Here is a 14,203-nt window from a genome sequence, read left to right on the forward strand (position 1 = left end):
TAAATTTTTTTAACTATTAAAATTCCAAAATTGAATATCTTGCATCTAGTTCGTATAAATACGTAGGTACAAAATTCTATCTATAGAATGGTCATGGTATGCAAAAAGATATGAAATATCCAAAGTGAAGTACAATAGAACTCCATTTATATAAACCCGACGGAAGACAAACAATCCATACAACAAGTTAATTTCACATATAATAGGAGCCTATTGATTATTCTCGTTATTTTTAATTTTTCGTTCAAACAACCGAAGTTCAAACAGTATCCTATTAAATCTACTTGCACCCCACTTATTTTATTTATTTAAAAAAAAAATTGCAAAGTTATAACTTTTATTTGCATATATTAATAAATCAAATATTATGAAATAAAAAAATAATTTAAATTTAATTTAAATTTCCTCTAAATAATAAAAAAGTTTTGATTAGATTTTTGTACTCGTATTAATTATTTTTAAGTTCAATTAAACAAACAAACGTATTGAATTAAATTAGAAAATGTAACGAGAAATATTATTCGTATTTGTACAATATTACGATTCAACATCTTACGAAAGATATATAAAACTTTGTCATAATATACAATTTCAATAATAATATATTGAATCCATACCCACACGTTTTCAAACACGTGGATATTCATTATTTATGAAATCTTCTTGTACGTTATAATTTGTACGTTATTAATCTGTATGTTATTATTATGGATATACCTAGTACGATCACATGTAGGTAGTTTCTTATGTACATAAATATTTGTCTGTTTAAAGATATCTATCTTTTAACACAGACATCTCAATAATCTCTCTTTTCCTTTCTAAGATTTATTTTTTACTATTATTTCACTTCGATTCTACTTTTCCAAATTTACGTCTTTGTCGGTTAAGTAATAATAAATGTTTCCACGCAAATATATCAACGAAATATACAAAGAAAGAGAATAAGTCGTTTGTTAATGAAGAAAACAAAGTATCGACAATGTATTCAATGATACATTTAAAAATAAACGAATTTTGCAAAAACACTTTTAATACCATGTAACAATCGATAAATTGCTCGAAAAGTTGGCAAAAGATAATCTTGATCTCACCAAAATTAAATAAGAACGCAATGATGATAATATATAAGAGAATTAAGGTACTTTGAAGGTTCGATTAAAATTTCTATTTTACAAGAAGACAGACACTTTTTATCACTCTCCACGATCAATAAACGTAATATCTACAATTTATCATATTTCTTTTTTATTGCAGCGAATCTAAAAACCAACTCATAGGGGCTAACTTCTTTCAGTCTCTCCAAACACTTTTGCGGACAAACAAAAGGGTTACGATACAAATTTGAAAAGATCACGTGACACGTTTTAATTCGTCAATGATCAATCATCTTCATCCTCTCTTAGAGGCATTAGACATTTCGAGATGATTCCCCGCTGTGGCAAAGGAATCTTCTCTGATTCGCGTGTAATCACCTTGGAGATTAGCCGAAAAGCAAAGGTGGAATCATCTGGAGAAGCGTCATAATCCAACGCACAATGGGCCTTACAACCATGTTAATACGCGGACTCCAGTGCACCGCCATTTACAACTTGATTTTCTCTGAATTCTTCATTAATATTTACGCAGTTAATAACGCATTAATAATCGTGACGCGACAACGATGGACTATAGATATTGTTATTGCATCGATCTAAGTAGAATTAACGTTCTTCAGATTTTATTGTATTTAAAATTTTAATATTTGACAATAACAAATACGAGCAAGGAAAGTGTTGGATTACAATTGAAAATGGAATGGAATTTTGCTCGATGCAATCATTGATTGACGATTAATAATTGATACGAATTAATCTGAATTTTATTTCGACATATTTAGAAGCATTGATTGATAATAGAATTGAGAATTGATTAAACTTTTATCGATATATTTCTTTACAGTTTCTTAATACTGTAGAAGATCAAACATAGATATATATTTCGATTGTATTTAAGAATTTCGATGTTTAACAAGATGAAAAGAAGAAATAATTCCAAGATTTTTAACGAAAAAGGATATTTTATTATTAAAAAAATGTAAAACTATTAATTTTAATCTAACTTTAATTTCAGTTTAATTATAAAAAAAGAAGAAACGAGATTTAATAATTTGCTCAAATAAAAATTATTCGTTCTAATTCTATTACTAATTAAACATTGATCACATATCAGACAGATAAAAGTACAAAATAATACGCGTGAATTATAAATTATCTTACAGAGGATCATCAATCACTCGATGATAATAATCTATAACATATCACGAAAACTATAAGAGTTAAATATTATCCCAAAAAGAATCAGAAATAATAATTCACCTATACAAATATATAGAATGCTTAACTTTAACCTTTAAGATAACTTTATCGAATAGACGCACAAATTTCAAATTTGATCCACAATCGATTTTCTTCGAAAAGAAAAGAAAAAGGAAAATCAAAAATCGCATGGAAAAGATTATCACCATTCCCACAAATAAATTATATATATATATAATCATACTCGAAGTTCATCGAAATCCCGAATGTTAATTACCTAAACGACAGTGCAACACCAGGTTAATCGCTATGCTTTCCAAGATCCATCTCCCTTTAAGATTTAATCCTTCACAGTCTATCGCCTGTTTACCAGGGAGCACGCAGGATCCACCAGTAAGGATAGCACGTGTCGTGATTGTAGTTTATGGGTAGCTGATTGCAGGAGCGTGGGACGGTTACAAGATTGTGGATGGGCCCCAGAGCTGGGGCCAGTCGCCATTCACCGGCGCGCTTACGTATACCAGGCATCGTGTCAGTGTTTCGTTTCGTAATCATTAAGATATGCATTATCCCTCTAATGACGAGCAGCAGTGTGCAACAGCGTGTCCGATTCGTGGTGCTTCGTTCCCCCTTCTCCTTCGGGGGGGTCTACATAAATTTCACGTAAAATGCCTGTACACTTCGGTTGGCTTCGTTCAACCTGATTAAAGTGAAATCCAGTGGTGTAATCCAGTCTCCAGTGGATTAATTGGTTCGGTAACGTACCACCCTTTCGTTCTCTCGTACCGCCCTCTCGTACCACCGTTCAAAATTGGCAAGGGGAGGGTTGGACGCCTTCGAACGAGCGAGAATCAATTTTTCTTTCTTGAGTTAAGTAAGTAGAATGGACTGTGTAAAAATTTTAATTTTCAGTTATTTAGTTGAGTTATTTAGTTTTTAAAGGGGGAAGAAAATACGAAATCAATTGTTTCTTTCGTCGTTATTGACAGGATAATGAATAATTGTTATATTTTTCCTGTGAATTTTGTGAAATGTATCTACGTTTGGTTTTTAAATATTTGTCAATTGATTTCATTAGAGGAAATATTATATATATATGTGAATATTTTTATAATGAATTTCTATCTTTTTAAGTACAATTTTCATTATCAATAGTATGAATATTAATTTATATCCTTTATTAATTTTAGACTAGCTTCTAGATAAAATTACTTTGCAAATAATTCAAAATTTTAATTTTCTTTATAATAATGATAATATTAATTGTAATATTATACGATTTTATAATAAATAAGATTCGAGGTTTTCGACGAAGCTAAAGAACATTATTACAAAAGATCTTAGAATTCTTCTTCCAACAGTGGATATCGAGACAAAAGCACAATTTAGTCGAAAATCAGAATGGAAGTCTCAGGAGCAAGTTCCATCACCAGTGGACGTAGATCTTTCAATTCGAGGTTTGGTCCCAAGAGCGATTTTCAAAGACAGTCTCTTGGATCTGACTTGACGAGACTTTCAGGTATGATCAATTGGTCTATCGGGAATGATTCACACAAAAATTTCCAAGATCTATGAAAATGTCCAAGATCTATATTTTGCGAATCCAGGTAAAGAATTAATATATTATAAATATTTGTAATGAAATATTTAACAAGGATGCTTATTACGAAACATATCCTTTAATTTATACCGATGCATCTGTTACAGATAATTTTAATTTCGTTACTGTTCTGTAAAAAATTATTATAACGAAACAAACTTTATATCTAAGATAAAAGTAGAGTAGTAAAAAGCTAATTTCTAGATTGATGTAATTAAATTAAATTTCTGAAAAGAACTTTTTAAAAAAAGAAATTCTTCTTATTCAAGAATTAGGCACAATTTATAAGAGACGACTTTTCCAAAAATTCTATTCTTCGTAAAATTAATCGTCGTCTAGATCACGCCCATCAGGTTCTCGCGAGCAAATTGTTCAGAACTATGGCCACGCCAGTAGGAGGGTAAACTGTCTCTACTATGCGACACCGAGAGACTTGTCAAAATACGTCAATGCATGAGTAATAGTGCCTGTTTTGTCTCTTTTCACTCGACACAAGAAGAAAGGGATGAACGAGCCGCGCCCAGACACGAGAGAAAAGGGGTGAATGGATAACAATTAGGTGGATCTTTGTCCTCGGAGAATATTTCCACGAGAGCAGCAATCTTTGATATTTCCTCGAGATCCAAGATATTTCAATGAAAAACTCTGTTCTCGAGGGAGATGCAACAATACCGACGACAAACTAGCAACAGATGTTAAAATATCAACGTAGAGAAGGTATGATGCTCGTTTTTTTTTTCGAAATTATCATGTGTTAACATTTAAATATTTTTCTTAAATTGTGTTACTTAAAAATCTTTAAAGGAATGATAATAAAGTTTATGTATTATTTATTTTATTATATAATGTATTTAATATTTTTCCACTTTGTATGAAAAATCGCTAAGTGTTTTTAAATAATCTTTAGAATTTAGCAATGAACATCATTTCGTAATTTACATTATATCGATCGTTAAACTTGAAAATTTCCATTTACTTATAGATAAGATTATAGATATATCCAATTTTACCTGTTATATCGTTAAAAATTACTATTTTACCATTTACAAACTCATCTATATTATTCTTTGATATGTAATCCCACGTAAAGAATACAATAGAATTTAGATATCCCGATAAATTTATTTATATCCTGACAAATTCGTGCAAACGAAATTCCATTCTCCACCAACCAACTACCAAAAACGTATTCTTATATCAAACATCCTTCGTTTCCAATCAATATATCACCCATGAAGCGAAGCTCAACACGAGCAGAAGAGAACAGATAGGAAAGACAGAGCAAAAGATTGAACAAAACTATGATCCGAGCCGGTTGAAACACGACTTGTTCCGCGATCCTCGTTCCATCCTCTTCCCTCGCACACCGTGGCCAGCTAATATCTCAATCGTTTAAGTGGTTTTCGTCGGTGCCTGAGCATCCATGGGCGCCTATGCAACCCGACGTGCACGAGCGTGGCACTCGATAATACGCGGCCATTTTCATTTACCGGCCACGCAAACCGCGTACGGTTAGTAGAAGGCAGAGAGAAACGCACATTGGCAGCCCGAGAACTGGTACATCGTCGTGCACATGGTGGAGAGAAAAGGAGAAGAGTCGTGGAGGGCAGTCGTCAGAAAAGCACCGGCCATTACGAGTGTTACAGCGGCGGTTCGCGCGGCGCGTCAAAGAGCGCTCATTAAATGCTGGCAATTAACTGCGGGCCACAAGCTCTCTCCGAGCCTCTCTCCTCTTAGGAGAGCTTCGCTCTTTCCGCCCGTTCCCCCCTCGCCCGCCCCTTGCTCGCTCGCACTCTCGCGCTTTCCACGCTGGACCTCGCGTGGTTGTAAAAGCGAGCCAACGCTTGGTCTTGGAGGCCCGCACGCTTCTTTAATGGGGGCCCAACAAGAACGATCGGCATGCGACCCATCTATCACCACCGCGACGCTGTTATTCAACGCTTTGCATCTTCACCCGGATGAGATTTGAATCATTCTCGAATTGAAATTTTTGAAATTTCCAGTTCGATTGAATCTCGATTTCGGTAATGTTAGGTTATGGCCGAGTGGGTTTGAGGTTAGGGACTCGATTTGAAAAGGATCGAATTGGATTTGGTTAATTTTGTACGCAAAGGATGAAAGGAGAACGAAGTATTTTGCGTTATATCGTCGTCGTTTTTCTACGTTATATTACGTCGTCTTAACGCTCAATGCTTGCAAGAATCGCATTGTTTCGGAGACAATTTTTAAATGTGATTTTGATAATTTGACATAAGAAATAATTTATGAAAACGATGAAAATCTGAAAACTGTTCAATCGTTCAGGTTTGGTACTTTCAATAGGTATTATTAGATATGATATTCGATAAGAGATAGTTTAGGGATTGGTAAACTGTTTTTCTGATGCTGGACCACACGCAGATGAAAAAGAGTGAAGTAGCAAGAACCAAGAAGCATTTTCAGGTCAATCTATCGAGACCTTTCAGCGAGGCGTAGCTGAAGGTCTGTTTCTCGACAATCGAGCCTATTGACAATTGCCGCCAGTAAATCAAGATGGCGGCGCTTTTGTGGGCCCAGCAATGCCCACGGAAAGATGGTGATGCGGTCACAGCAAAAGCTTTTGCTCCTACGCCGCTTCTATTGTCGCGGCTACGATTCGAGTGGAGCCGACTTCGAGGTGTAAATGTCAACGATAAAAAGAAAGGAAACTGGAAGATGACCTTTCTTGTTCACACTTCACCGGTTACTCCATTCATCGTCGCGAACGAATTGCTTCTAAATTGCTGTACTTTTTTCTTTCCCCCGTGAATTTTAATATTCGAGTTCGATTTTTGTCTAAAACCAAGAATCGAAGAACTTGTTTTATATCTTTAATGAGTGTTTGAGTTAATTGTTCATTGATCAATTTGATTTAATATTGAGGCGTAGTTTGAAGTTTTAAAAAATAGAAATTATTATACGCGAGTATAATATTTCATTAATTTTTTTATTAATTTTATTTAAATACGTATGTGAGAATTTTAAGTATGTGAGATTATTTTAAATGTTCTTTATGTCTTTGGATTTAAATGCAATGTTCCAAATATGTTCTAAATTTATCTATAATGGCTATAAAAAAATGATATTTGTATATGATTATACAAGATAGATTGTAGATGCTGATTAATTGAATCCAAGTATTATTATTTATTTTAAATCATCTAATATTTTTCATACGATCGATACTCTCTATTAATCATTTTAAACCTAACTATTGAATAGGATTTTCTTACAATAAGATTATGGGAACGTGTAACACAATATAAGACCGGAAATTGTAATATAGTTTATTCCTTTTTACGTCCGAAAAAATATCGAGGGTAAAAAAAGTAGAAAGTCGAAGATCGGTGTGTGAAACGAATCACGAAATTGCTAAGACCGACAGGAAAAGAAAATTTTACGGTCATTTTTGATGGAAATCAATGTAAGAGACACACATCGATTGTTATCGATATTTGATTTTTTTTAAAAACAATATTAGCGTCTTCTCGATAATTTATTAATTGATATCTAATATTAGTGATTTTTTTAAATGCAATTGTAAATTAGATATATATTTAATGCGCATAAAAATAAATACAATTTTGTTTATAATATTGAATTAAAATAATAATTTCATAAAAAAGTTAATAAAAATTGATTTGCATTCCTGTTAACGTAGAATTCTCAATTTTACAATTTTAAATCAAAGAGAACGATAGTAATTATTTTGATCAATTTTCAAAAGAATGAAATAAAATTTTATGTTTTATAATTTTAATAAAAATTCATGAGGATTTATTTATTTGTAAATATTATTATATAAAAAGACAATAATTTTTAATAAAAAAAATATTCAACTATCACTAAATGCTCCTTCTGTTGTAATATATTAATTTTACAATTATCACACATATACACGTATACATATTAAATATAAATAGTTTTTTAAAATTATATTATCTAATAAAATATTAATTAAAATATTATCTATAATATTTAATAGGAATGCAAATCAATTTTTATTAAATTTTTTATGAAATTATAGATGAGTTATGGAATAAAAAGCAGAAAAATTCTAATTCTTAGAATTAATTTTTTTTATTCTAATTTATAAACGTGGAAATGCAAAATATACATCATTCTTGAAACGAATAATATTTCGAATAAATCTAATTATTCCTGCTACACTTTATTTGAAATAATATTATGATACATTTTTTCTATTAGCGATAAATATTACATCTACAATTCGATGCGTGAAAGAAGAGAATAGAATTTGTCGAAACTGAGTAAGATAAAGAGGTATGAATGAATTTCAAATATTGCTGAAAATATTAAAGATGGAAATAAAATAAAAAGTGAGAAATCCTCCCTCTCTTATGTACTATTATCTGAGTTTTACACGATATATAAATTATATGCATTTATAACATATATTTTTAGCAATAATTTCGTTTCTAATACTAATACAAAGCTCTAGAAATATAGCGAGTATAAATAAAGACAGCATATAGTAAGAGAAGGACAAAAATAGATTAAAAATTGTGCAATTAGTGCCATCTGTAGAGTATCGAGTGAAACATACAAACAGAGAAAGCAAACAATAGGAAAAGGATAGAAATAGGGTAAAAATTGACTATCAGCGCCATCTCTTGAGTATCAAAAATATTTTTTCAAAATAGGATAAAGCAAAATAAGAATTGACGACTATCGCCATCTCTTGACTGTTGTAGAAAATAATTCTTTAAAAAGATGTTCTTAATACGCAAAAGATGGCGTTGATGGTTAATTCTTAATCTTATCTCTATCCTTTTCCTATTATTTGCTCTCCTTATTTATGTGTTTCATTTGTGGCACTCTGAAGATGGCGCTGATTGCATAATTTTTATTCTATCTCTGTCTTCCTTCCACTATCTACTCTCCTTGTCTATGTTTGCTCTACGCTCCAATATCTAATCAATTTTATTATTTTTTTTTTCTTGTATAATTTATTGATTGAAAATCGTAACTGAATCTATTCAATTCAATTTTTATATATCATAAATAAATAAATAATTGATATAAATAATTGAATTAGTAAATTGAATTACTAAAATAATAAAAGAATAAATTATAATAAATATATATTAGAATTTTAAAATTGTATAATATCGATCTGGAATTGTTGAGAATTTACCAAAAGATTTTCTTTTGTCGTATTAATTTGATACGTTTTGACAACATTTTCAATGTGTCATTGACTTTAAATCATTTATGTTTTAGTTATGTTCTATTAAAAATACCTGTAATAACGGTAAAGATCCAATATGGTCACCAGTAGTTGTTTGTCAACAGATTTTTTTATCTATAAATAAATCTATCATAAATTCTTCAATAAGGCAAGGTAATTACCTTCAGTTATGATTCTTTTAAATTCAATGATGTTAATATAAAAAATAAATATTTATATTAATATAAAAAAATAAATAAATAAACAAATAAATGTTTAAATGTAGATATTGATTAGAATAAATGTTATATAATAATAAATGATTAAATTGTAAAAAATGTATTTATCGCATAAGCGATAACTTAGTATAAAATGGTGATTTGTCTCTTGTGCACATAAAAAATTGCAAGAAACGAAATTCAAAAAAAAGAAACGTACATTCTTTATCGATTGCATTCAGAAAGATTTTTTTAACGCAATGATTAATAATTTTAAGTGATTTTTAAATTTAAATATTGTTAATTTTGTGCATTTAACAATTTATTATAATATTAAGTAAAATAATTGATACTTTTACAAACAAAAATCAGATTTGCTATTCTATAGTATTAATTTTCGACTTATAGCTGTATTAAAATATTTTAACTGCTATTTTACGAGAAGAATGGTTATAGAATGGCCACAAATGATTAGCGATTACCGGTAATAGTAATCGAGAATAACTATGATACGAAATAGAAGTCCTACTTTGTGCTAAATTAAAAGTGTCAAAACCCGTAAAGGCGAAAAAAATTAACACGTACTATTTCAATAAAATTATAATAAAATTAAAATTATAATAATTGTAATCACAAATTGCTCATCGTATTAACTCACACAAGAATTTTCCAAAACGATTTACAAAGCCGTTATTTTCGCGCATATAAAGCTACTTCTAAAGGGAAATATTAACGTTCGAAACAATCACTTTTAGTATTCGGAACCGTGTTTTAGATTTTATTTTATGGTGATTTCAATAGCTAAGGATTATTTTATGGTGTTTCAATAGCTAACGGTGTCATAAACACGGTAATTCTAAGTGGTCATTAGTAACAAAACATAACGGTCCTCTCGGTCAAGGATCAGACCTAGCGGAAAAATCTGAGCGCTCGTAGACCCTTGCCTCCAAACAAGGACATCTATTTCCTCCTATAACTTATTAACACGCTGATTGGCTGGTTTTCCATTTTCCATTTTCCTCAAAAGCCAATCAAAATGCATGAAATTTGCAAGGATAATTCGAACAAGTATTTGTATCTTTTGACTAAAATTTTGCCATTTCAGTTCCTTTCGAACACTCGTCATATTACGATCGATCTGCATATCGGTTTACCGGAAATAATGAATATTATCGGAAAAATATATATTATTCGAAGAATTGATACAAGTTTTTAAAAGTTTCGAAAAATTTGTGATAGTGTAATTTAAAAATTTTGAAATATTATTTGAAATATTGTGTGAAAAATTAATTATTTTTTTTTTTGCAAAAATGTCTATTTTCTTTCAATTAATGGTAAATACTTTTTTTTATAATTATTTAAAAGTAAATAATTATAAATAAAACATCATCAATTAGTAATTTTTTCCAATAAATATGAAATATAAAATATTTATTTCACAATATTGAAATATTAATTAATAAGAGATGATTTATTCTGACATTTGATATTTTAAATTTCGAAAATCTTATAAGTATTCCGATACTGATTGCTATTAATGAATACTTATTAATTAGTAATAGTGATTAAATTATAAGAGTTAGAAAGAAAGAAAAAAGAAGAGAAGAATAATTTGTTAATTCTCTTCTTTTTTCTAAAATAAAAATATATCTCCATTTCTCTCAATAATATTATAATAATATTTATTTCACAGTCTAAACCATTCACGCGAAACTCTACAGAAGACGAATCAAGATATAACAAAAGAGAATGGAAACAGTGGATAGCATCTATTTCCGGTTGGTATTTTATGTTGTAAAATGAACATTGAAATACATTATATAATTTAATAATTTTTCTAATTTATTAAAAAATATAATTACTTAAATGCTTATATATATATGTATTTCTATTTATTCTATATTACAATACATAATTCTTCAATAGCAAAGGATTAAATTATACTATTATATAATTATACATATATTTGCTAAAACACGATATTTTCCATTCCTTAGCAACCGTTATCATGGTGATCACCGGCACGGTTCAAGGATGGACAACAGTCTCTCTGCCCCAATTAAAAAACGGCACCTACGACAACTTACCATTCTCAATAACGAATGAAGAGATATCGTGGATCGTCTGTTTGAAGGGGATCGGTTCTATAATCGGCCGACTGTTAGCTTACAATTTGGTCAACATGATCGGTCCTAAAAGTTGCCTCCTGTTATCCTGCCAATTTTTCATCTCTGGTTGGTTCCTCGTGTTGAACGCGACCAGCTTGCCAAGCTTGTGCAGCGCACGAATAATTCTCGGCACAGGCGTCGGTATAACCAATACGGTGTACCCTACGTACATATTGGAAATGGCGGACAGCAACGTGAGAGATGCCTTGACCACGTTGTCCGTGACGAGCGTACCTTTTGGATCGTTGATGAGCTTCTGCATAGGATCCTTCGTGAGCGACGCGACCCACGTCAAGATTCTTCTGTACCTATCGATATCCTCCATCCCGTTGCTCGCAATTTTCCCCGAGAGTCCTCTCTTCTTGACGAGGAAAGGTTGCATAACCGAAGCTTGCGAAGCGATATCATTCTTCAAGGACACATCTGACCTATACGAGGCGAGAAAGGAATTGGTGTTCCTTCGAAGGGCGCACTCGAGCGACGCGCGAAAATACAGGTACAAGAGCGATCGAATCACGAACGATGAATTACAAGAGGGGAGCAAAGGTAGAAAAAGTTGGTTGAAAAAGTTGCCCCTCGTACTATTGCCGAACAACATATACGCTCTGTTCATTGGGTTCCTATTGATCACGGTGCAACACTTCAACGGTTATTTCTGCATCATGGAATATTTTCTGATAATATACGAGAAAAATATAATTGACGCAGATGTAAATACAGGGATGATACTGATTCTGAGCACAGCGCTCGTATTCGCATTTTACTTCGGCACGACGTTGAGAAACGCGAAAAGGCGAGGGCGTATAATGCAATCTACGATCCTGTGCATGTGCGTGTTAATTATATGGGGCCTCGATTTCACGTTCTTTATCAGGATTAACAACGGTGAGAACGTAAGTAATCCGATAGTGTTCGCAATTTTGTTCCAGATAACGTTTCAATTAGGGTTAGGGATGATACCCAACGTTGTTATCGACGAAATATTTAGCCCGGAATTGAAAGATGTAGCTGCTATCATCGTTATGATTTACGACGATATGCTTTATTTCGTCCAGTCGAAAATGTACCTGAATTTTAACGAGAATATTGGAATCGATACGGTGTATTATTATTTCGGGATGTCGTGCTTCTTTTTCTTCAAGTTTATTGATCTTTTTATGCCCGAGACGAGAGGTAAAACGAACCGTTTGATACAAGAGATCCTAAAGGAGGATCTCACTTATATTTTAGGGGTTTATATGCTTATAGACTTAATCGACTAAGATATATATTTTTGATACGGATTAATGGGATGAGTTGAGTTGCAAAATTTATTATTTTTTTTTTTTTTATAATAAAATTAAAAATTTTGCATCTGTGATAAAGTAAAATAATTGTGATTATATCTTGTTAGATTCAAGGACAATTTAAATTATAATGATTAGGAGATTTAATAGATTAAAATAATAGAAAATTATAGTTAAATATTATAAGATAAGAGCGCCATATCGAATGTATATTATATCAAATTTATTTATTTTACATCATTTTTAACGTTTTAATGTAAATTTAATATATAAAATGTAAATTTTGTATCATATTATATTTCTAAAAATATCATTTCATATATATTTTTTATAAAATTTAATACCTCAAAAACGAATTAAGATATCGATTTGAAACAAATTATTAAAAATATGCTTTCTTCTATTTTTATAATTATTATTTATATCATTGATATTTTTATATATCTATAAGTAATATAAAACATTTTGTCACAATATTCATAGAAAAATTTCATTTTAATATATTTATTAGAGCTATGAGAATTAGAATTAAAAAATACCATTTTTTCAATGGATAATATTGTACTAATTAAATTAAAACCAAATACCAAAATTAACATTAATGTACATTTTTTACAAAATACAATATTACTGTAAATCACTTATTAATATATATTTATAGTTGAAAGACAAGGAATAATATTATACATGATATTAAAAAAAGACTGCAAATAGAAATATAGATGTATTAAGCTTTTTTTTATATACATATATAATAACTATTTTAACACATATATAATAACTATTTTTCAATAAATCTATGCATTTTATAAACATTCTTGCTTTAAACTTTCTTGTAATTGAGAAAAATCCTGTGAAAATAATTAAAAATGATATTTATCTAGGCATCACAATGCGCATAATAATAATTATTCTTATCTATGTAAAATAAGTAGATGTTTCTTAAAATATACAAAGACACAAGTGTAAATTTGAAAAGAAAAAAAATGAATATTTTTCGTATTATAAATTAATGAAATTAATAATATTTCTTTTTACAAAATATTTTTGCATTCTTTTTTTTCTTTTCGTAATTAAATTTTTTTTTGATATAAGTATTGTTATAAAGTTTATAATATTTTACAGTGATATAAATTAAAGTGTTATAAATTTTCTTTACACATAATGTAACTTTCATAATATATATAAAAAAAAAATTCTTTAATAATAATAAAATAAATTCTTCCATTTTTAAATCATCATTATGTGTATTGAAAATTATATTATAAATAATGAGATCGATTATAACAATGGAAAAATTGCGATTTATAAATATAACAATTAAAATATATTAATATTAGAAATAAGTAATAGAAATTAAAATTGTTTTATAAATGTAAATAACAAACATAAAAGTAGTAAATTTAAACCAACCATTATGTAATA

General features: G+C 29.9%; 1 protein-coding gene across 1 annotated transcript; it reads left to right on the forward strand.

Annotated features, from left to right (window-relative positions):
* Positions 1–11,327: 11,327 nt before the first annotated feature.
* LOC122715528 (facilitated trehalose transporter Tret1-like) lies at positions 11,328–12,893 on the forward strand. The gene has a single exon (XM_043937796.1). It carries the CDS (start codon positions 11,333–11,335, stop codon positions 12,752–12,754), a length of 1,422 nt encoding a protein of 473 aa, XP_043793731.1. The 5' UTR covers positions 11,328–11,332; the 3' UTR covers positions 12,755–12,893.
* The last annotated feature ends 1,310 nt before the right edge of the window (positions 12,894–14,203 follow it).

Source organism: Apis laboriosa, unplaced genomic scaffold, assembly GCF_014066325.1.
Source record: "Apis laboriosa isolate Shangri-la unplaced genomic scaffold, ASM1406632v1 scaffold38_cov145, whole genome shotgun sequence".
NCBI classification, from domain to species: domain Eukaryota; kingdom Metazoa; phylum Arthropoda; class Insecta; order Hymenoptera; family Apidae; genus Apis; species Apis laboriosa.